This window comes from Hippoglossus stenolepis, chromosome 15 (assembly GCF_022539355.2).
Source record: "Hippoglossus stenolepis isolate QCI-W04-F060 chromosome 15, HSTE1.2, whole genome shotgun sequence".
Lineage (NCBI taxonomy): Eukaryota > Metazoa > Chordata > Actinopteri > Pleuronectiformes > Pleuronectidae > Hippoglossus > Hippoglossus stenolepis.
In genome coordinates this window covers 22,875,172-22,896,153 of record NC_061497.1, presented here as the reverse complement: position 1 = coordinate 22,896,153, position 20,982 = coordinate 22,875,172, and the positions used below count along the sequence as shown (strand labels likewise).

General features: G+C 41.8%; 2 protein-coding genes across 6 annotated transcripts; both read right to left on the bottom strand.

Moving 5' to 3' along the window:
- Positions 1-1,711: 1,711 nt before the first annotated feature.
- Positions 1,712-5,265, bottom strand: btg4 (B-cell translocation gene 4). Of its 2 annotated transcripts, XM_047343553.1 has the most exons (6): positions 4,666-5,265; positions 3,351-3,488; positions 2,617-2,792; positions 2,430-2,533; positions 2,181-2,284; positions 1,712-2,130 (listed from the first exon to the last, which is right to left on the bottom strand). In XM_047343553.1, exons 1-6 carry the CDS (start codon positions 4,836-4,838, stop codon positions 2,001-2,003), a joined length of 825 nt encoding a protein of 274 aa, XP_047199509.1. In that variant the 5' UTR covers positions 4,839-5,265; the 3' UTR covers positions 1,712-2,000. The 2 variants fall into 2 exon arrangements, 1 of the variants encoding a protein (XP_047199509.1); XR_007034865.1 differs by having other exon boundaries at positions 1,712-2,329; positions 2,430-2,792; positions 4,666-5,263.
- Positions 5,266-9,182: 3,917 nt separating this feature from the next.
- slc25a14 (solute carrier family 25 member 14) lies at positions 9,183-19,058 on the bottom strand. 4 transcript variants are annotated; one of them, XR_004698449.2, is made up of 9 exons: positions 18,235-18,803; positions 16,838-16,976; positions 15,483-15,577; positions 12,968-13,053; positions 12,614-12,709; positions 12,068-12,192; positions 11,340-11,553; positions 10,735-11,128; positions 9,183-10,286 (listed from the first exon to the last, which is right to left on the bottom strand). XR_004698449.2 is itself a non-coding variant. In XM_035179011.2 (9 exons), exons 2-9 carry the CDS (start codon positions 18,296-18,298, stop codon positions 11,087-11,089), a joined length of 861 nt encoding a protein of 286 aa, XP_035034902.1. In that variant the 5' UTR covers positions 18,299-18,342; positions 18,855-19,058; the 3' UTR covers positions 9,183-11,086. The 4 variants fall into 4 exon arrangements, 3 of the variants coding, with proteins under 3 accessions (XP_035034902.1, XP_035034903.1, XP_035034901.1); XM_035179011.2 differs by adding an exon at positions 18,855-19,058 and having other exon boundaries at positions 9,183-11,128; positions 18,235-18,342; XM_035179012.2 differs by adding an exon at positions 18,889-19,058 and having other exon boundaries at positions 9,183-11,128; positions 18,235-18,342.
- Positions 19,059-20,982: the final 1,924 nt, after the last annotated feature.

The following is a 20,982-nucleotide window of genomic DNA, read 5'->3' as shown; positions in this document are numbered from 1 at the left end:
TATATTGCTGTTGTAGAAAATGATTTTAGGTACATTTTTATTAAGGCCTTTTTTTTGCTCTAGGAATGAATCTATGAAGAAGTGAATTAGTTTTTTACAGTTTCTATTTCAGTAGAAATAACTGAAACTGCGTTTACAACTGAATGTTTTCATGGACCCCTGTTGACCTCCATGATCGTGGATAGGATCAAACTAAAAATAATTCTCAAAGGTGTTTCCTATCGTTTTAAGTTCTTATCAAACTGTGATCACATTAAACACATGAGAAAAAGACCAATCCTGAGACCCAGGGCGAGTGTTTGGCTTCACCCTGGCAACATGAACTCCGCCTGCCAGCCAGGGGCAAGTCGAGGCACGACCTGAGATATGAGCATGCACACACATACACACACTCACACACACAACGTGCACGCTCCCTGCACGTACACACTGAAACGTGTGACTGTGGAGACGGTTGTGTTTCTCCTGCCATGGTCACTTGTGAACGAGGACTGCAGCGACCACAGGTAAGAACACAGCTCCCGTCCATTCACATGTACACATTTCATACAGTAAACTTCACTTCAGACTGTTTGAGTAAAACACATCACGCTGATCTGCGTGTAGTCGTTTGCAACACGAGGATCCAGTCAGCACGTAGAAGTCCCACAGAGCTCGTAGGCCTCGGAAAGTTTTCACCATCAGCTGTTGATTATTAAAACGTGACCAAATCAGGCCTCGCTGCATTGTTTGTTTTCATATTGATTTAAAATTTGTATTTTGTTCTCTTCAGGCTTTACGCACCCAAGCCCATGTGAACATTGAGGATTAACTAACCTCCTATATGAGCCTGGGCGCCATCTTAGATCAGCTGATAGTGGCCCCCTGGTCGTTCCCAGAGCCTGACTGAGGTGTCGGGGCCCCACACACTGGAATGACTTGAGATTAGACATCTTGAATCTGTTAGTGTTTAAATGGCTTCTTAAATTGAGTTTTCTTCTGTTAATAAAAGTGCTGGACTAAAGGTTATGAGACTGTGGTTGCTGTGCAGGCAGTGTTGTTAGCTGATTGTTCTCTCACACACACCAATCACTGACTTCACTCCCAGTACAACCACCACACAGCTGCACAGGGAGAAATCTGCAGGAGAGAAACTTTCTTCCACACGAGTGTCCAGGCCAGAGAGCAGCAGCGTTTATATTCTGTATTAGAAATCCTGTAATTAATTTCATTGGTGTCTATTTTACATTTGATGTCTATAGGCCCTTTTATCACCATATTGCATCAGATACATAAACCACGTGCACATACAGTCTGCAAACTATTTGCATCAAACCCAGACAAAATATCCATTCTGTGACATAGTTGAAGGGAATATTTGTGACCGTACAGTAATGGACCATTAGAACTGTACAGATCCCTGATTGTTTTCATAAAGATCTTTGAATTGAACATGTCTTTGAAAGGCTCATTTACAACCTGTATCCAGCTCAAGTAACATCCATGTTTACCAGAGTCGTCGTCATAAACAATACGTCTGTTGCCATACTTACTGTTCTTCATTGTCTTTGTTCTCCAGCAACAATATTGTTCTCATTTGGTTTGACCTTGATTAAAGTTTTTCTGTTGATTGTATTTTGTTTCTGGGTGAAGAAAAGTTACAATCAAATTTATAATTCTATCAATGTCAGAGAATCCTGGTGGACATGTGAACATGAAATGAAGCAAACGCTTTAGAATAACCAGTTTTATTTCTTTTCAATGACAGTTGAATGTTACTTTATTCACACTTAAGATTAATTTTTAATTAAAAACACATTTAGAAGGAAGAATTTAGTTAAAACCTGAATATTTCAAAGCTTAAAAACGTGCTGAAATAGCATTAACTTTTTTTAAACCATTACTACTTTAAACCACAAACTTAGACTTTTAAAGATAACAGACAAACTCTCCAGACACTTTTTTCATTCATAACATCACGGCTCCTTTCCAGAACAGCAGCCCAAGTGTGGTTCTGGGCTTCAGGACCGAGACTTGCTGACCCAGTGGTACTTGTCCACACGAGGCCCAGTGAAGGTAAACGTGGCTCGATAGGACTTGAAGCCTTTCTGGATGGAGAACTGGGAGCTCGGGCCTCCAGTTGGAGGAGGGTGAGAGGAGGGTGAGGAGGGTGAGAGGGAGGAGGGTGAGAGGAGGGAGGAGGGTGAGGAGGGTGCGGGGGGTGAGGAGGGAACGAGTCACCGGCGAAGGCCTTCCGCTTCTCCCTCAGCCAGGTCTGAGGGGCGCCGGGAGAAAACTCGCTGAACTGAGGACGAGAAGAGCCGATGGATAGCGGGCGGTGACAAGAGATCTGTAACCCCCCCGCCCATACAATATGCTTATAAAACATGATTCTTTGCATTAGATCAAATCATCTAGAGCCTGTGATTATTCCGTCAGGTTCAACTTACCCGGTAGACGCTGTTGGGGTTGCTGACAGTTGGGATGGTTTTGGGTTCAAGGTTGTTGGCTGGGATCGGAGCAGGGCAGAGAACCGACAGGACGCTGCCGCCGCCGCAACTGCCGCTGCTGCTCATGCTGTTGCTGCGCTGTTGCTCATGCTGTTGCTCATGCTGTTGCTCATGCTGTTGCTGCTCATGCTGTTGCTGCTCATGCTGATGTCTCCACCGGCCTCGTCCTCGTCGTCGGAGCTTCCTGACGGGATGTCAAGGCTCGCCCGCTCCACGGCGTCATGGACACGTCGGGAGAATCCCCCATCACGCCGGCAACTGTCCACCACTGAGACGCAGAACGGAGAGCTGCGTTCACCATACCTGCGAGAAATAAACAAATAATCTGACACCAGTTTATCGCACGGCTTGAGTCACACGTTCATCATCTGTGGCCTCGAACATCACAAGTCAATCGTACCCCTTTTCCACCAAAGAGAACCAAGCGCTAGTCCTGGCTCAACCTTTTAAAGAAGCAGCCATCTCTCACTGCATTTGCTCAAACACGGGCTTCGTCCTCAAAGCTCCATCTAAATTACCTTGGACCTCAACTGCTGCAGCCATTTCTTCACTGCAGACAATATGCTGTTGGTGCCAGATTTTTAAAATTGGTGGTAACAACAACGTTTTGGTTGGTCAAGCTAATCTCGCCTCAGACCTCTGCTGCAGGCAGTTCTTTCTTGTGGACCAGCAAAGAGTTGGTGCCATTATACCAGAGTTTCTAGCCAAGAGCCAGTTCTTTGGTCGTTGAAACAAACAGGTTCCAGATCAAGCTTCTTCGCCGAACTGGCCCCTGGAGTTGCCTCGGTGGAAAAGAGGTACGAGCTGCCGGTTTCAGCTTCACACTCCGATCATGGTGCTACAAGAGCGAGGCGGGCTGACCTGCAGGACACCTCTCCAGGGTCGACCCACACCGTCAGCTCGTGGGGAAGGCCCAGATCCTGGTACCGCACCGCGCTGCGCTCACAGGCCTGCTGCAGCACCGGGTCCTGCAGCCGCACGCCATTCATACGCAGACACCTGAAAAACCACAGGGAGTTAGGGGCAGGAAACTTGTTCCTACATCAAGGAACCAAAACCACAAAGTGTCACACAGCAATTCCGTGTGTGCAGGGATGCAACATTACTTGGAACATACAGACAGAGAAGATGCACGAGTCTGTGAGATTGAAACCAAACAAGTCTGCCTCAGCGATATTGGACCTAAAGACCTTTACAAGTCTTGCTGAAAATATGCAATTAATGTTTGATTTAAATTGGAAAATACATTCTCTTGCATCTACTGTGATAGTTTGTCTAATTTGTCCGGATTGTTCAAATTCAATCTCACTTGTAATCACAGCAGCGAGGGAGAAATCAGTAAGATGCATTTTCAGAAACATCCTCGTTACTGAGCAGATTTCACTGTGAATATTTTGTGCAGAGGGAAAATACTGCTCTGAATTATTCAAATTAACTTCCATCATTAAAGCAGTGAAAAGGGTTCATTCTAACTCTGTTTCTGTTCTTCCAACAGAAATTATAGGACTTTCTTAAATTTTGTTAAGTGCTATAAAAGAAGAGCTATACAAACATATGAGAGCGATTCTATCAGTGGCAGTGTCCTTTAACCTTAATGTGTCCTTTAAACAAGATTTCAAAGTTTGCTAATACCTTTACTCAAGTATGTTTCTCAACAAATAATATTTCTATCAGCAGTAAAAGGTGTAAATTATGTACATATTCTCTTTATTAATGACTTTCACACATTCTCTTGTCCACCCATCTGCTGCTGTAAGTGAATTTCCCCAACATGGGATCAATAAAGTTTCTTCATCAAACTCAAGTCTTCTTAGCGAAACAATGGTGCATTTTAACGCTTCAAAATTCAGCTTCAATTTGTAAAAGAAAAGCTTTTGGACATTTTACTTTGTCTTGCAATGGAGGAAATAGATCTTTCAACTCTTCAAACTTGGGACGATTAAAGCAGAACTCCCTGGATGTTACTATATGAAGAAGGGGAAAAGTTTCTAGTGACATTCAAGCGTCCCAGGCCTCATCCAAACATTTAGCTTATTCTCAGACTCTCTCTCCTCCAGTAGATTTCTCCATCTTTGATTGTTAAATATTGCTAAAGCTAAAAGAACAGTATATTATAGAGGACAGTCCAAACGTCCGGAGGAAGGAGTGAGGAGGTTGATGATGGGATGTTACTGACCTGTAGGCCTGACCCTTGGTGGGAGCCTTTGGGTGCCAGTGGTTCTTGTAGTTCTCGAACAGAGCCGAGGTCAGTGCAGTGGCGAACCTCTCCCTGCCGTGGTTATCCAGACAACCATACCTCTTCACCAGCCGAGCCACGAAGAACACAGCGGCTGCTATCTCCTCCTTCATGGCCTCCCTGTCTCTACCTGAACCTCCCACCTGTTAAAATCCTCCAGACAATAAAACCTGCGTAGGCTGATCCTACCTGAAGTTAAAGGAACACAGGAGAAATAAAACTAACTGGAAACCAGACAACTCAAGCAAACATATTTGCTGCTGCAGCTCTGCAGAGAACTCAGCTCGAAACGACAAATCAAATATCTCCACTGTGAACCTGCAACTATCTGTGCGCGCGTGTGAAGCAGCAGCGGGAAGCGCACGTGCACCAGATGCTGTCAGACACTAGAAGTTTCTCCGGAGGTTCGAGAGCCGCTCAGTTCAGGTGTGTGACGAGCTGTGGCACCTGAGGCCGCTTCACTTAATCACCTGCTCGCTCTCTTTCCCTCGCTTTCTCTCTGGGGGGGGCGAGGCCGTGACATCCCATCAAACCGGAAGTCCTCTGGAAACACGCGGGTGATGAAATGTCCCAGAAAGTGGAAGAAAAGTTAAGATAGTAAAGTTCTGTCCCAAGTCCCAAGTCAGGAAGGATCCAGGGAGCAGGGAACAAGAGACAAGAAGTCGACTAGATCTTTACATACTAGTGCATTTAATTAGATAAAGAGTGGGTTTGTTGTTTCTCTAAATGTAAGTTTATTTACTATTCTTGTGCCTTTTATTTTGAAGGATGTAGATTAGGTTTCATAACATAAGATCAGTAATATAGAGAATAAAGTTGAAAGGTAGAGAAACACAATCAATATCAAAAAAGCAAAGAAGAAGTAAATCAAAGATAAAGTGTGAATCTGGAAAGCTTATTTTTTAAATCTTGCATCTTAAAAACATCAAAATAAAATGTCTGAATAGAACATCTTCATACTCTTCTCTTCCCATCATTGGTTCCTCTGTCCAGGGAATCTGGTTCCAGGCTTATTTAGATGTTTTCTAATCCATCCTTTCTGTTCCTGAGTGTCATCAGTTTGAACCTCGTAGTAAACATCTGTCTTTACATTCATGAAGACGTCTCTTCATTGTCGACTTTGACTATGATACGTCAGTCAATTGTCCGATTACTCCTGAGCCTCTGAAAAAGGAGGGACTATATAAAAATGGGTGTAATTCCTAAATGGTTGATGTGATATTTTTGTTAAACCTCTTGAATTAAAGCTGAAAGTCTAACTACTTATCGACCTGAGTGTATATCACACACTAGAGGAAAGAAACACTGAGAAGGCATCATGTCTACTTCAAGGAAGAAGAAATACACTGATACGGAAACAATCACAGCATATATTTTTATTTGAGGGAACATTGAATTTATATAAACCCATTCTGTCAAAAAAAAAAAAAAAAGAACTCTCAACGTAAAACTTCCAGCATAGAATTCAAGTGAACAAGCAAAAAGGTTATAGACAGTAATGTGAAGCTGAGCAAACACCGAGGTGCAAACAACTAGAGGAAGAGAAAAATAGAGATTTATAGATTTCCTTGTCCTGTCAGACGTGGATGTGATTTATCCGTTTCCACACTCGAGCACTTTGCCTGAACTCAAGTCTCTGTAACAGCACGCTGATGGAGGCCGGACACCAAAAACAAACCTGCACCAAGTCTGTGGGAGAAGTGATTTCTGTGGAAAATGTTCAATCAACCTCCAGATAACCTGCTTCGTTTTCTTGTTCTATTGTTGCCTGAACTTCCTGTGATTGGTCTGAAGGTACGAAGTTTGATCCGGGTCGTGACCGCCTCTTCAGGTCAGGACTCCTGGTCTGGACTCTAGTCCGAGGCGCCTTTCACACCTGTTACTTTGGTTTGGAATAAACAAGGAAGGTGTGAAAGGTGCCTCAAGTTTCCTCCAGAACAAAATAACTTTGTGAAAGGCTTCTATGACCATAGCTCGAACCAAACTGGTTTTCCAACCAATTGCAGGGAGTTGAGACAGTATTAAAAACAATTAGGAGAAAAAGAAGCGGAGTGGAGATTCCTTTATGGCGATATAATGTTTGAACAATGAGGACGTTCAGTGTGAAGCACAGCGTCTGAAGTTATCGATGCTGGGTGATTCGGAGTAATGCCGTAAGATTACAGTAGCAACAGCAAACAAAGCTTTAAACAAAGTAGTGTCAGTCACAGGCAGAGAGAGAGAGTCACGTGTTTAGAATCTGCCAGATGTTTAATTACCTTTGAGGTAAGAGAATGGAAAAGCACCAAATATTCATAAGACAACACCACATACAGAAAAGTTCACTGACTTCAGGTTAAAAAAATAAACTTAAATAAAATAAAACACATGACATATGGGGGGGGGGATTCTTCCTGCTCTCGCTCAGACACAAACCACCACACAATCACAATCAGTTCATTTATGGTGAATAAAGAAAAAAGCACCTCTCCCTTAACAAATAGAACAGGTGACATTAAAGCCTTTGAAACTGTGATTTGGGCCGAAGAGCAGTTCTGTGGATCGAAACCCAAAATGTCAAACTAATCTTTAGTCCTTAAAAGTAATTATGAGAACTGCTCGGTCAAACACCTTCAGTCACTGTGACATTTAAACACATGAAAATGTTCTTCTCTTTTGGTTTTCATGAAGGTTTGACTTCAGTTGAGATTGTCTGCTACGTGCTGTTCTCACTGAGGAAGCTCGGTTTGCTCGTCGTGACGTGAACAACGCAGGGAACGGATTATTAAATTCATGAGCAGGTTTGAATGTGGTTGACTCGGAGCACTTCAGGAATCTGAGAGGAATCGAAGCAGGAAGGAAAAGCAGCCTCAGCTGAGCCGTGTTCAAAGTCACGTACAGTGAATAGATCCATCAATCATTCCAAGGTCAAAATCAACATCTTCTAATAATCATCATAAATAAAACTGCATTATCTGATTGTTCGCAACACAATCACTCCTCCATATTAGTGGATGGGACACGGGTGAAAATAATAATCTAGTACCAGTGAAGTACAACGAATGTTTCATGATAGTATTTACATTTACAACCACGTGCGCAGGAACCAGGAAATGTTAGAACATTGATAAATAAAACCATAATATTCTGGAGATCAACTTAATGTTTTGGAATTAAAAACAACACAAAAGCAGAAAAGTCTCCTTCTTCCATCTCTTGGTTTTTAAATACAACAGAGTATTGGGGCCATGTTGAAGAAAACAAAATCCAAGAAGCATGAAGTATTATTACAAGAAAACAAGTTGTAATATTAACAGAATACATTTGTAACTTTACCAGAGTGAGAAGCCACGTGTTATTTCACAAGAGTAATTTCAAAAGCAGAGTGGAGCATCGTAAATTAAAGTAAAATCTGTGGACAGTAAAAGAAAAATGAAAAACTCACATTATTAACCAGTGATCAATGCAAAGTGTAAGGCTGTAACAGTGCAAGACTCCCGGGACTCCAGGACTGGGTTCGACACCAGGTTCATCAGAAAGAGCAGCAACACACTGCTGACACACACTTTAACCAACAACACACGGTTCTCTGGAGTCCGACACACACACTCAGAACCACAACGATCACTCGAACCAGCACAGCTCTTCAGTAGCAAAGGATCTGATCCGCGTCCAAACTATTTAAAGCAACACTGCAACTTTTTTTTTTGACCTTAACATATCAGTGAGTGTGACCATGGAGAAAGTTTCCTCCTTCACTCCCCTGAGCGTCTGTTCTCTGTGACTCTGGTGAGTGGGTTCCATCTCCTGTGAGAAGAACTGACTGAGAGTCAGCTTCAACTGTCACAACCAGCTGCAGTTGAAGAGTGAAGCTGAACTGAGATCAGTTAAAAAGACTCAGAAGTTATTAAAAACCAGAGTTTATCTCCAATATTCAGCAGGAAACTTTGAAAATATGAAGAATTCTGAACAGAGTTTGGTGGATTTGTTACAGCGGCAGAATCAATCACCACATGTGGCTACAGGGGGCGCTGTTGCTCAGTAACGGATACAGAGTGTTGCTTTAAAACGATGTTGCAGATTCACTCCGGAAAAATGACAAAAGTGAAGAACACTTAATAAATGGAAAAAAGCTAAATAAAATTTCTGTGACGTGTTGGCAGGCTGGAGCCAATCACAGCTGACCTTGGTACAGGTCAACCAATCACAGGGCCGACGTATAGAGACAAACATTCACACCAACTGGCAATTCAGAGTCTCCAATTAATGTAAGCTGCACATGATTGTGGGAGAAACACCACGCAGACACAGAAAGAACACGGCATCTCCGCGTCCATCCAACAGAACAGTAAAATCAACCAGCATCATTGCCGACAGCAGCTACACGTCGAGGCGCTGTTTTCAAAGTGCACGAGTTAAAATGTAGAATTCACTAATTTGCGATGATTTGTGTCGATCTCAAGACAATTTTGAGTCAAACATCGGATCAACGCTGCACAACGATGACGGCCAGGACGAGAATCCTTCCACTGACCACCTTAAAAAACCTTCAAGAATAAAACAAAAGACCTACAAATACTTTAAATATAACATCTGACATTTAAATAAAAACATCCTAAGATGTGGGGGTGAAAGAGTGAGGTCACCTGCGATGGAAGCCGTACTACCGAGTGAGTTTAACAAAATAAAATAAGTTACCTTGTTTATTATTATAACATAAATTATAAATGAAATTATAAAAAAAATGCTTTTGGTTGTTAAGATAATGTGATTCACAAAAACCTAAATATGTTGTTTTCAAACGAGTTGTCGACTTTAGGGAATGTTTCGCCTGCAAATCATATTTTATCTCAAAGTAGCTGCAAACAAAACAACAACTAAAAGAATCATCTGCAAATTGATTCAACCCGGTTTGGTAAAAACATACTTGGCACCAAAGTCCATGTCTCTCTCTCTCTCCACACCAGCTGCCTCTTTTCTAACTGAGCTATGACCACGAATGAGAAACACAACAGGAAAAGTTCACCAAGGTGTCGTATTTGCACCTGGACAAGCGAAAGATAAAATCTGCCTCCGTGAGGGAACAGGTCTGAACAGCCTTTACACTGTGGGTCAATAATGACATGAACGGCAGCAAACCTCAACACGTTACCTCACGACACTGCAGCCGACTGGAGGTGCAGGAAATGAAATGTCGACACAAAACAGAAACAAAACAAAAAAAACTTCAATATCTGTCACCTGTCTGGATTCAGTGTCTGTCAGTGTTTCCTTAAAAATAAAAAAATACATTTAAAACCTCAAAAACAAATAAAAAACAGTTGTTTTGGTTGTGAATGATTAAGACAGAGGTTTCTCCCTTTTCTCATTAGAGGCTTTGGTTCAGATTTCACATTGTTCTCTTTAAATAGATCAAGATCACTAAATTTATGTTCCAATAAACAACTAAAACATGTAAAGCTGCTTTCAGACCTGCACTGAAGTCGCAGCATTTTCCAGAACTTTTCCAGAGGACGTTTTCCAGAGGGTCAGTTGCCCCAGACGTTTTGTGGAACTTTTCCTGCAGCCCCCTGGTAACATGTCTGGAAAATGAGCGAGACCATGTGAGAATACAGCAGGAGAATGTCTGGAAAATTCACAGCGAGCGAGTAACGGACGCAAAACAGAGAAAATGAAAAGAATACGAATGTCGGGATGAAAAAGAGGAGTTAAAGCAGGAGTCGATTTGCTGTAAACAAAAACACTGAGATTTCCACAGCAAACACTTGTAACAGTCAACTGGACTTTTGTCTAATTTTTTCATGCAGTTCCTCAACATTCAACAGAAAATCTGAGTTATTTACTGAACAGGTTTCACGTTCATGCAGTGCTTATGTCCAGATAATACAGGGTTCCTACACGTTAATCATTGCTGAACTTCATATTCTTTTCTTTCTCTATCAAACGCCACAAACTGTGTCTGAGCCGACATTTCCTGTGTGTATTAATACATTTCCCATGTTTCTTCTGTGAATGAATCCTGAGCCTCACCTCTGGGTTTTTTTTTCCCAAAGCCAATCCAGAGTTAAACTCCGTCTCTCTCAGCAGCTCGAGGATTTAAACTTTCATTCAGACATTCAGCTGCCTGGGGAGTGTCTGAGGTGATTGAGGGTGACAGTTCAAATCAAAACTGCATTAAAGAAAACAAACCAGTGACAATAAATATAAATCACATGAAAAGGAGAAGAGCATGGGCAGATGACGGATACTGTGTGGTATCGTGTGTATGGATTCAGAGGGGGGAGTGTGAAAATACTGGTGTCTGAACTCCAGGTGCTGCCGTGCTCACACATCTCCCTGACACAGTCGCACGGACCAGCGCAGTCCCACTTCCTGTTCCCTGTTAAAACGGAAGCTTCTTCAGCTGCTCGAAGGTGATGAAGAACTGAGAAGTGAAGTTAAGGGAGAACTTCCATGATTCAAATCACAACAGAGCTCAGACTGGAGACGATACAGATACTTACTGATGCTCTTATTAAGACGTGTGTGAAACTAGAAGGTAGATTAACAGCAGTCTGGTGTACAGATCGTACTCCAGGCTTTTTATTTGGAGATCCGTCTCTATGAGGGAACGCTGTGGGTTTTAAAAAGGATACGATGATGTTCCAAGGCCCCAGTCGTAGCCAGTTAGGCCAGAAGCCCTTATAGAGAGCGAAGAAGCCCTCGTTCCTCCACGTCTGCATCAGTCCGTCCATGGTTCCTTTGTACATGGGGGCCCCCGACAGAACTCGCTGGTTCATCATACGAGTCCGGACCACGTCTACGGGGTTGGAGGCGAGCGCTCCTGCCAAGCCGCACGCGAAACTGGAACTGAAAACACAAGAGACGTGGAGACCCGTTGAGTGCAGATGCAACATGTGCGTGTGGAGCCTCACTTTACAGCAGCTGGCGTCGTTTTTATGTCACTGATAAAATACTTGTGGGAAAGGAAATGTGCATTATGGACAATGTAGTTTGTTTGTTAGCCTCCGTGGAGTTTTTAAAATACAGTTTCAGACAATTTGCTGACAATCAAGGGGAGACGACAATGAAGCAGATTACAGCAGCGTTTCAGTGACAAAACCAACAATGAGAATAAATGAAGCAGATTCAGACCCAGACGTCGGTAAGAGACATGTCTGAGGAGGAGGAAGATGAAGGGGATCTCAGCGAGTTGTCTGGTTTTATTGTTAACCCAAAAATAATGCCCATGAACTTTGGGAAAAGGAAATGATTAAGGATGAAAGAACAATGTTTAAGATATTAAATGCTTTTATTTCAAGTCTCTAACGGCATTTTTTAAGGCCTTAATGGGATTAAAAGAGAGTTTAATAACTTAACTTACATGAAATGGGTCAAAATGGTGTCTCCCATGGCGCCAGAGCTGAGCAGGTGCTTTTTCGTGATGTCATAGACAGGAAGTTCCACCCCGACGACAATGGCGGCTCGCTGTGCTGTGGGAATGACACCCTGAGGAAAAGGAGGGTGAAGACAATAAGTCTGATTGTAATGATATTACAGGACAATTCATTTCACAGAGTTAAAACAGCATAAAACAAGCTCTGTCATTAACCTAGACTTGACCTGGACCCTGGAGAGTTCGCCAAATTCATATGTTTTTCTAAAATGCTCATGAAGTTTAAGGAAATGATTTACAATTAAATCCAAATGTTTAAGTTATCAAATGCTTTAATTCCATGTCTCTATCTTCTTCACAGGCTGAGAAATTAAGGTTTTTAAACGTTGGCAATTCTGTCAGTCTCAAGAGTGAGACTTTATTCTGGCCCTAGGTCTTACTGGGTTCATAAAAAATAAAATAATGAAAAGTGTATTTCCTTCAGCACCTGGTGAGCCACACAAACATCCCCACACAGAGTGAAGCAGCACTCACTCTCCACAGCCCTCTGGTGCCCTCTGTCTGGTAGATGTTGATGAAGTTGGACACCATGCTGCCTTGGAGCAGACTGCCCTGCGCCTGCATTCTGATCTGAAACAAACACAAACACAAACTAAATATAAACCCTGTGATCTCCCCTGATTCACAAAAATCCTTCACTCTGTGTCTGAAGATTTGTTTGTGCCGTTTTTAGTTGTACATCCAGTCTAGTATTTCTCAATTAGAGATGCAACATTTAGGTTCTTGTTCATGATTAAAGTTATGAAGCATAAATACGTGGTTAAGTACAGCAGTCTGTAGTTACTGTTTATTAAAGGTTTAAATAAGTCTAGGTATTGAGAGAGTCACCTTGAGGACGTCGGTGGGGTTGGCCAGAGAAGAGGACAGGACTCCGGACACCACGCCACAGAAGACGTTGATGACCATGGTCTCATCTGACAGACGAGAGACAGTTTATTAATTAAACACTAAAACAATGAAGTCATGATCAGCTATGATTTAAACTTTTTAAATTCACATAGATCAAAAAAACATTATACAGACTCTCGTGTGTCACTTTCAAAACACGACTTGATCTTGTTTGTGATCATGTCCTGATGGCTCTGAGCTACTTTGATAAAATCCTTCTATAAAATATAAAGATGATCATATTTATGTCTGTAAATAACTTACAGATCGTAACTGTTACTGCCAAATACTGAATTCATTTTGAGGGAAAGGCTTTATCAGTATAATCAAACATAACTCTTCTTTTAATCAGTTTGCGTAGAATCCCAAACAAGACAACGTGTTGAAAGTGACACGTTAAGAGTCCACAAACAAAATTAAATTTGCATCCTGTTTGATCCTCGCATAGTCACAGAATTAAGATCGTTATGAAATGGGAAAATACAACTGTAAGATCAAATCAAAAAACAAGGGAAGTGATCATTTTTATAAATTCTATCTCTAATAACTACAGCTTGTTAAGTGTGCAGTGTTTAAATCATACATTGTTATTGTCAGTAATTAGAAATCATTTTGTCTAAACACGAGTTTACATTTGTTTTTATCCACCTGGAGGAACACACGGGTGTTTACGTGAATTTACGTGGTCACACCTACAAACTTATTTACACTCTCTCTCTCCTGATGTTTCAAACTCCACCCATGTGACACTCTGAGCAGATCAAAACAAACTGACACTAAGTTGTAAATGCTGCTAAAGAGACTGAACACTGTAAACAGGTTATTAAATGAGCAGAAACAAGTGTTAGCCGTTAGCGTCACCAGAGTTTGTCAGTGTTAGAAAGTGGTGGATCTCATTAGTAGTAACCCAGAATGGTGTCTACGGTAAAGTAAGTACAAGAGATAGAGTTTAGAACAATAGTTACAGTGATCCAAGATCAATCTGACCAACAGTTAGTGCGGCGGTCCTCGCACCGCTCATTTTTTGAAGCCAGGGACCGGGCGTTCGATCCCACCACAACCAAAGGGCAAACCCAAGCCTGTATCAAAACAAGCATTCACAACACAGTGGCCCCATGGAGGCACAGGGCAGAGTGGAAACAGCAAACAATCACGTTTCTGAACGGTTTACAGAAATAAACTCAACTGAGGTACAGTGTTCCTGCTGCAGAGACGTGTTTTTCTAGATCTCAGAATTGATCTCAATCGTGTTTGAGTCAAAACATCTTGAGCTTGAAGCCATTTAAAAACTAAATGTCGTTTGAACTTTCTTGTCCGCACTGTAAACAGAAGCAACCTGCCACCAAAACATGCATACGTGTGCATTTTCCCCAACACAAAGAACAGAGAAGGCTTGTGAGGCCTTTGTGTTGTGAGAGGCACAAAATGTGTTTTGAGTCCAAACAGAAAGAGAAGGAATGCAATAGAAGAGGAAGAAGAAGAAGAAGAAGAAGAAGAAGAAGAAGAAGAAGAAGAAGAAGAAGAAGAAGAAGAAGAAGAAGAAGAAGAAGAAGAAGAACTTTTGGGTTCAAACTAACAAAGATTTGTTGAACTGTTTCAGAAACTACAGCAAGGTTGATTTTAATATGTGGGACTTTTTGTATTTATGATTCCACAGTAGAACGTAAAAGCACTAAAAGCACTAGAGCCCTCTGGTGATCTGCAGAGTTGATTTGTTGTCCTATAAATAAGATAAACTTACTTAATATACTTTGGCTGGATGCATCCTTGAAATAAAAATAGCTTGGGTTATGTTTGAAGTGTCACTTATATTTTAACGTGTGGCTCCAAACTTGTTTCCAGTTTCAGTCGGGCCCGAGGTTAAAACGGCATCTGCCTCGAAAAATACAAGTTGGTCAGGTTCTAGTAAAAACCACATTTGGTTTTGCAAACAGAAATGACTATTACTATTAATGGGCGTGGAAGTGAGATCTGATCCCAAGAGGACACATTTTAAAACCAGGACTGAAATGACGAGCTGTCCGACGAGCTTTAGGACCAAGTCTGAACGGGGCCTTAGTCTGTGTATTTATTTTGGGCTTTAAAAGAGTTTTGCTCATTATGATACTGGAGGAAAATCACCACGCTTATAAACCAAACTTAATCTACAGGACAAAGAATCAGACAGAGGATCTCTACAAATATAAATGTATATTTAACATACAACGCTGCACACTGTTGGTAGCATTTAAAACACTGTTGGGCCGGTTGCAAAGCTCAACTGACGATGTTTTTCCTGACTCATATCTTGCAGATGAAAAGGTTTCAGGTGACTTGTGTGACACTGAGTAAGCGAAGCCTGTGAATTAAAGAAGGTGGTCTCCTTCCCTGCTGCCAGACTGTAAGTTTAGACCCTTCAGATGAAAGACAGTATATGAGCAGTAAGCAGAAAAGAAGAAGACGACAGGACACCCACCTTCTGGATTAGTGACAAACAGCCTCTTCAGAGTGTTGTAGGTTCCTATCTTGATTGTCCCGTAAGAAGCTTGTCTCAACAAAGCGGGGGAAATCCTGAAAGGAGAGGTACATCATAGCTGCTTTCAGACATGCACCGAACTCCAGATAATCTCCTGACATTCTCCTGAGGGGCTGTATGTGAGAATGAAAATGTCCGAGTGAGAGGCTCCGGACTTTCTCTGGAGTTTCTCCTGCCAGTCGCCGAGAAAAAACTCCAGATAATGTCCGAAGCATCCCAGGTGAGAAAACATCAGGAGATTCTCCAGAGGATTCACTGTGAGCTAGTGATTGATGATCACCGGAGATGATGTCTTCTTCTACAAGGTCCAGAGAAACTCTGGACCTTCTGGTCTGGACATTCTCCAGAGTTCATGTCTGAAAGCGGCTCATGTTTATTAACCTTTACCCTTTGGGATTTAACTTTTCTCACTCTAGTTATTTTAATGTGATAAGATGTAAATCATGTAATTCTTTGCTTAAGTGTGAAATCCAGGCGTTTTGTCTTCTACACGAAAGCAACAATTAATCTTAACAAATGTAAATACAAAACACGTGAATCCCACCCGCTGCTTTAAGGCAAAAAAGCTCATCCACTTTCAACATGCAAAACATTTTCTGTCCCACTGGGCTTCTTTCAGAGCTGGAGTTGGATTCGTCAAAGTCACAGTTCAACCACCCACCAAGTGTAACAGCTCCCTGTGAAAAGCTCATTACTGCTGATTGTAGTGAACACATGCTGTTTGTGTCAGCATGGAACAAATTGCGAGTGAGAAGAAAAGAGAAGCAAGTAAATTTATTTAACAGCACGTTAAGAATTTAAACGGAAATCTCTCTCCCACCGAGGGAACAAGGCATCTTAGACTTAATTCACTTTCCTGGAACTAAGAGTCACTTGTACAGAACGTCTGAGGAAGTTCTTATGAAGGTTTCAAGGATTTCAACTTAAGACTGAAGCCTGAGACCCTTTTCCACTGGTCAAAAAACTCACTAGCACCCACTAACATCTGTCTTTTGTCTGCAATGGGAATGGATCAAATTGGCATTCGCTCGATGGTCAAATGACTTAATGACTCACACACAGGTTTTAATTGGCTCCGATCGGCAGTGATGGAAACGGGACATGGGTGAACTGGTGAATGCACCAATTTGGCAAGATAGCAAGGTGAGAGTGCACATTAGCAGCATGTTAGCCCTCAATCAAGCTGCTCAGATGAAAAACTGTTTGAAGTAGTAGTTTTTAGGAAGATTTAAATTGAGCAAAGGCAGGAATTACAGATATTAGTTTGGTATTGTTATTATGAAAAGGTTCCATACCCAGAATACAGCGCTTTAATTCCCTCCTCTTTGCCGATCTTGAAGAGGGCGTGGAACATGCCTCTGTAGCGCACCTCTGTGTACTGGGACTGACCCTGGACCTGCAGTCGGGTCTTAGTCAGGTCAACGGGAAATGTCCCTGAGAATGAGAAAATAAAGATAATAACAGTAAGAAGAAGTAGAAAGATTTACTTTTAAAAGAAGACTAAGGTGGTAGAGTTACAGAAATACCAGAGTTGACAATAATTAGGCACAGAGGATATTAACTGTGGTTTGAAATGTTCAGTTATAACACAAAATATACGACAACACAAAAGACAGAAACATTATTATCTAAAAAAATAACTAGTGAAACTTTTAAATTCTGGCCCAGGTCCTTGATTAGGTTAAAATAAAACAGGTGTGATATGTTTTTAACGTGTAAAGTATGCTCTAAATAAATATTACTTTTAAATATGTTATGTTACAAACTGTTAATGTTTTGCTGATGTTCTCTGTTATCTGTGGCATTTATTGCACTAAAAGGTTATATTTTGGTAGTTTTACTCTTGTTGAGGGTTAAGAACAAAGGATGTCGCACCTCGTTAAGATCTATGAGACAAATTTTGATTTATGAATATGGGCTATACAAATAACAATTGATTGATTTATTTATATAGCCCTGTTAAGTGGCTCAAATGTAAAAGCGATAAGAGCTAGGAGATACAAACTGGGCCTATTTTATATAGTGTGCACTATTGAGTAAACAATGTGGACATTTACCAACAACCTGGCTGAATAATGTTTTGGATTAAAGGTCCAGTGTTTAGAATTTAGTGACATCTAGTGGTGACGTTGCATGTTGCAGCTTAATACCCCTCACGTCACCCTCCCATGAAAACATGAAAGAGAACCTGCGGTAGCTTCAGTTGTCATAAAAACTCAAAAGGTTTAGTTTGTCCAGTCTGGGCTACTGTAAAAAACATGGCTGCCTCCGTAGAGAGGACCCGCTCCTGATGTAAATATAAAGTATTTAAATATAAAGGAACCATTCTAAGGTAAAGAAAACAACAATTTTGTACAATTTAGATGATTAAACATCACTAGGACTATTTTATATTCAATTTCTGCCGATAGATCCTTTCACCTAAATCTTACCCACTTGGACCTTTAAGTGAATCTGCAGTGACAGGAGAGCTTTGATCTCTTTCATCTGGATGCATCATCCCCGTGTTTCACTAGCATCACTCTGCAGCAGCAGGTGCACAATTCCACCCCCCCATCCCCATATATGGCTGCATGTGCTCTAAATACAAAACACTGTTTGCATGTAGCATGTGAAACCACAGCATCAAAGCGCGGAGGAGCAGCCGGACACATGACGGTGATCGTCTGCGGGCTCGTGGTGCATCACGTACCGAATTCTGCGACAATCGAGGCCATGCCTCCGTAGATGAACGGCTTCCAGTTCAAGTGGCTCATCTCGTCGGCGGCGGCGGCGGCTGCTTCCACCTGCTGCAGCCCCGCTAGGAACAAGAGCAGGCCGCCCACACACAGGTCAACACAGTGATGCAGCCGCAGACAACACAACATGTCGACGAACATTGGAGCGAGCGAGAGATGCTACAGATCAGCGACGCGCCTCAGCATCATCAGCCCCAGCAGCAGCTGCTTCCTGCGCCGGAAACAGACGCCCCGCCGCCGAGAGAGCCAGCGGGTCTGATCCGGGGCTGCCATTGGTCGGGAGTGCTGTCAACCAAACCACCTAGCGACTCAATTGGCTGAGAGGGGCGTCGGGGGAGGAGTAACCGAGAGAAACTGACAGCGGCAGCAACAGTGTCACGAGAATTAAAGTTAATAACAAACACAATAAAATTAAGTTTAATCAACACAGAGTTAAAGACGAATTAAACCCTGAGTTTGTTTTTAATTAATAAAAAACAGTTTTACGTGTTTCTCTGTGATGTCACCGAACTGACTCCAGCTCGAGGCGCAGCGCTCGTGCTAAGCTAACAGCTAGTTAACACTAACAAATTACCTGTTGACCAGGTTACCGATGAGTAACTAGTTACCGGTGCGTCCAGCCGCGGAGTCACGTGTCCCCGGTGTGTCGACCTGTTATCTGACGCGATCCCCCGTCACTCAACATGTGACGTGACTCCGGTGAAGAACCAGCTCAGAAACTTCTGTCCCGCTGTTAGCTTCCGGTTAGCTTCTCTGCTAATGGCAACACACCCACAAGTCACCGGAACAGGATATCCGCTGAAACCTTCAAAATAAAACGCTCTGTTGACGAGCTGCGGTGTTAGGTCACAACGGTCATCAGAGTAGAAATACTACTACTAGTAGTATTACTACTACTACAACTACCACTACTACTACTACGACTAATATTATTACTACTGCTACTACTACTATTATTACTACTACTACTACTACTAGTATTACTACTACTACTACTACTACTACTATTATTACTACTACGACGACTACTACTATTATTACTACTACTACTACTATTACTACTACTATTATTACTACTACTACTACAACTACTATTACCACTACTGCTACTACTACAACCACTAATACAACCATACTACATCTACTACTACTACGACGACTACTACTACTACTGCTACTACTTCTACCACTAATACAACTACTACTACTACTACTATTATTACTACTACTATGACTACTACTACTACTACTACTACTACTATTATTACTACGACTACTACTACTACCGATTTTGGTGAAGATGGGTCGAGGGCAAACCTAGGGGCTGCGTTCCAGGTGGCGCTGTTGAGCCATTTTGCCAAGCCCATTTCTAAATACTCCAGAATACGTACATTTTCACCACTTTCTAACTTTCTGCAAACTTTGGTAAGCTTTTGAGCATGTTGAAGCCCTCAAAAAGGCCCTTCTTTTGTCGGAGAAATAATAATAATAATAATAATCCTTACAATTTCAATAGGGCCTCCCACCGTCGGTGCTCGGGTCCTAATTAGATCACCTGATCATTACAGGAGGATCTAGAGAAATACTACGACAAACAGGACGTGCAAAATCCACCTTAAACCTGAGACTGCCTCACCGTGACACTGATAACTGGTCTCGCAGTCGAGGACACGGTTATATCAGATCATGTCAAAAGTTTGTACTTGTTCATTGGTTGGTAATGCAGCAGCTGTGATGTCATCTGTTGCCGTGCAGAACTCCGGCCTGCAGGTTTTGCCCATGGGTCCCACAGCACATTACATCTAGCTGAGTCCAAGCAGCCTAAAAACGAATTCCTTCACAGTTCCAATGTCATCAGTTTCCGGGCAGATTTCAGTTTTCCCAGGAAGAAGCAAAGCACCGCTCTGATCTGAGTGAGTGTCAGCGAGAGATCAGTGGATCTGCTCATGTCTGATAATGAAAACACACTCAATCACAAAGTGGTTTTACACACGACTAAAAAAACTACTGTATAATAATAATAATGAGATTATTAAAGACAGCAGCAAATCAAACATGAGAATTTACTTCATAATAAAACCACCACAATCATTTTCTTGTCATGTGTAAAATGTCTTTGTCGTTTTCCTGTTGAGACTCACAGGTTTGACCAAATAGCTTTTTCCTTGCTGCTCTTACAGGTCAAATCCACATTAGTTTATTCTCTGGGACAATAATGAACATTTGAACTTTCACAGATGTGTTGAACTTTTCTACACGTTGAATCACAAAGAGGCAGAAATCCCAGAGAACATCAGAGACTTTATTGAAAACAGAAGTACAAAAGGAAGGAAACAGCAAAGCAGCTTAATTTAACATTTATTGATAAAAACCCAACAAGAAGAGAAGTTGAGCCTCAACGTTCAGTTTCTACACTGTAAAAATGAAAACTTGAAATTGTGTTACTGCGATTTCTAAATATAATCAACAGAAAATATTTAATGGATTTGTAAACGTATTTGCTTCAACTAACTTTGCTAAGTTAAATTTGTAAAGTTGCTGAAGTTATGTTGGCAAAACACAAAATGGTACGTTTGTGATATGACACGTCTCATGTCTCATCAGGGGAAACGTGACCTAACGTCATAAAGGTGAGTGTTTAGCTTGAATACAGGACAGAAATTCTGGTTCTGCGGCTGTGGCTCAGGAGATAGACTGGATTG

Excerpts from the sequence above, each read along its gene's own strand:
- btg4 (XM_047343553.1), bottom strand. The coding sequence starts at position 4,838 with ATGAAGGAGGAGATAGCAGCCGCTGTGTTCTTCGTGGCTCGGCTGGTG. Across the intron at positions 2,534-2,616 it reads CAGCATGAGCAGCAACAGCA|GCGGCGGCAGCGTCCTGTCG; the intron begins TGAGCAGCAACA and ends GCGGCAGTTGCG. Across the intron at positions 2,131-2,180 it reads CCCCCGCACCCTCCTCACCC|CCCTCCTCCAACTGGAGGCC; the intron begins TCCTCCCTCCTC and ends ACCCTCCTCTCA.
- slc25a14 (XM_035179010.2), bottom strand. The coding sequence starts at position 18,421 with ATGTTCGTCGACATGTTGTGTTGTCTGCGGCTGCATCACTGTGTTGAC. Across the intron at positions 16,977-18,234 it reads CTCGATTGTCGCAGAATTCG|GGACATTTCCCGTTGACCTG; the intron begins GTACGTGATGCA and ends TCTCATTCTCAG. Across the intron at positions 11,554-12,067 it reads ACCATTTTGACCCATTTCAT|TTCCAGTTTCGCGTGCGGCT; the intron begins GTAAGTTAAGTT and ends TTGTGTTTTCAG.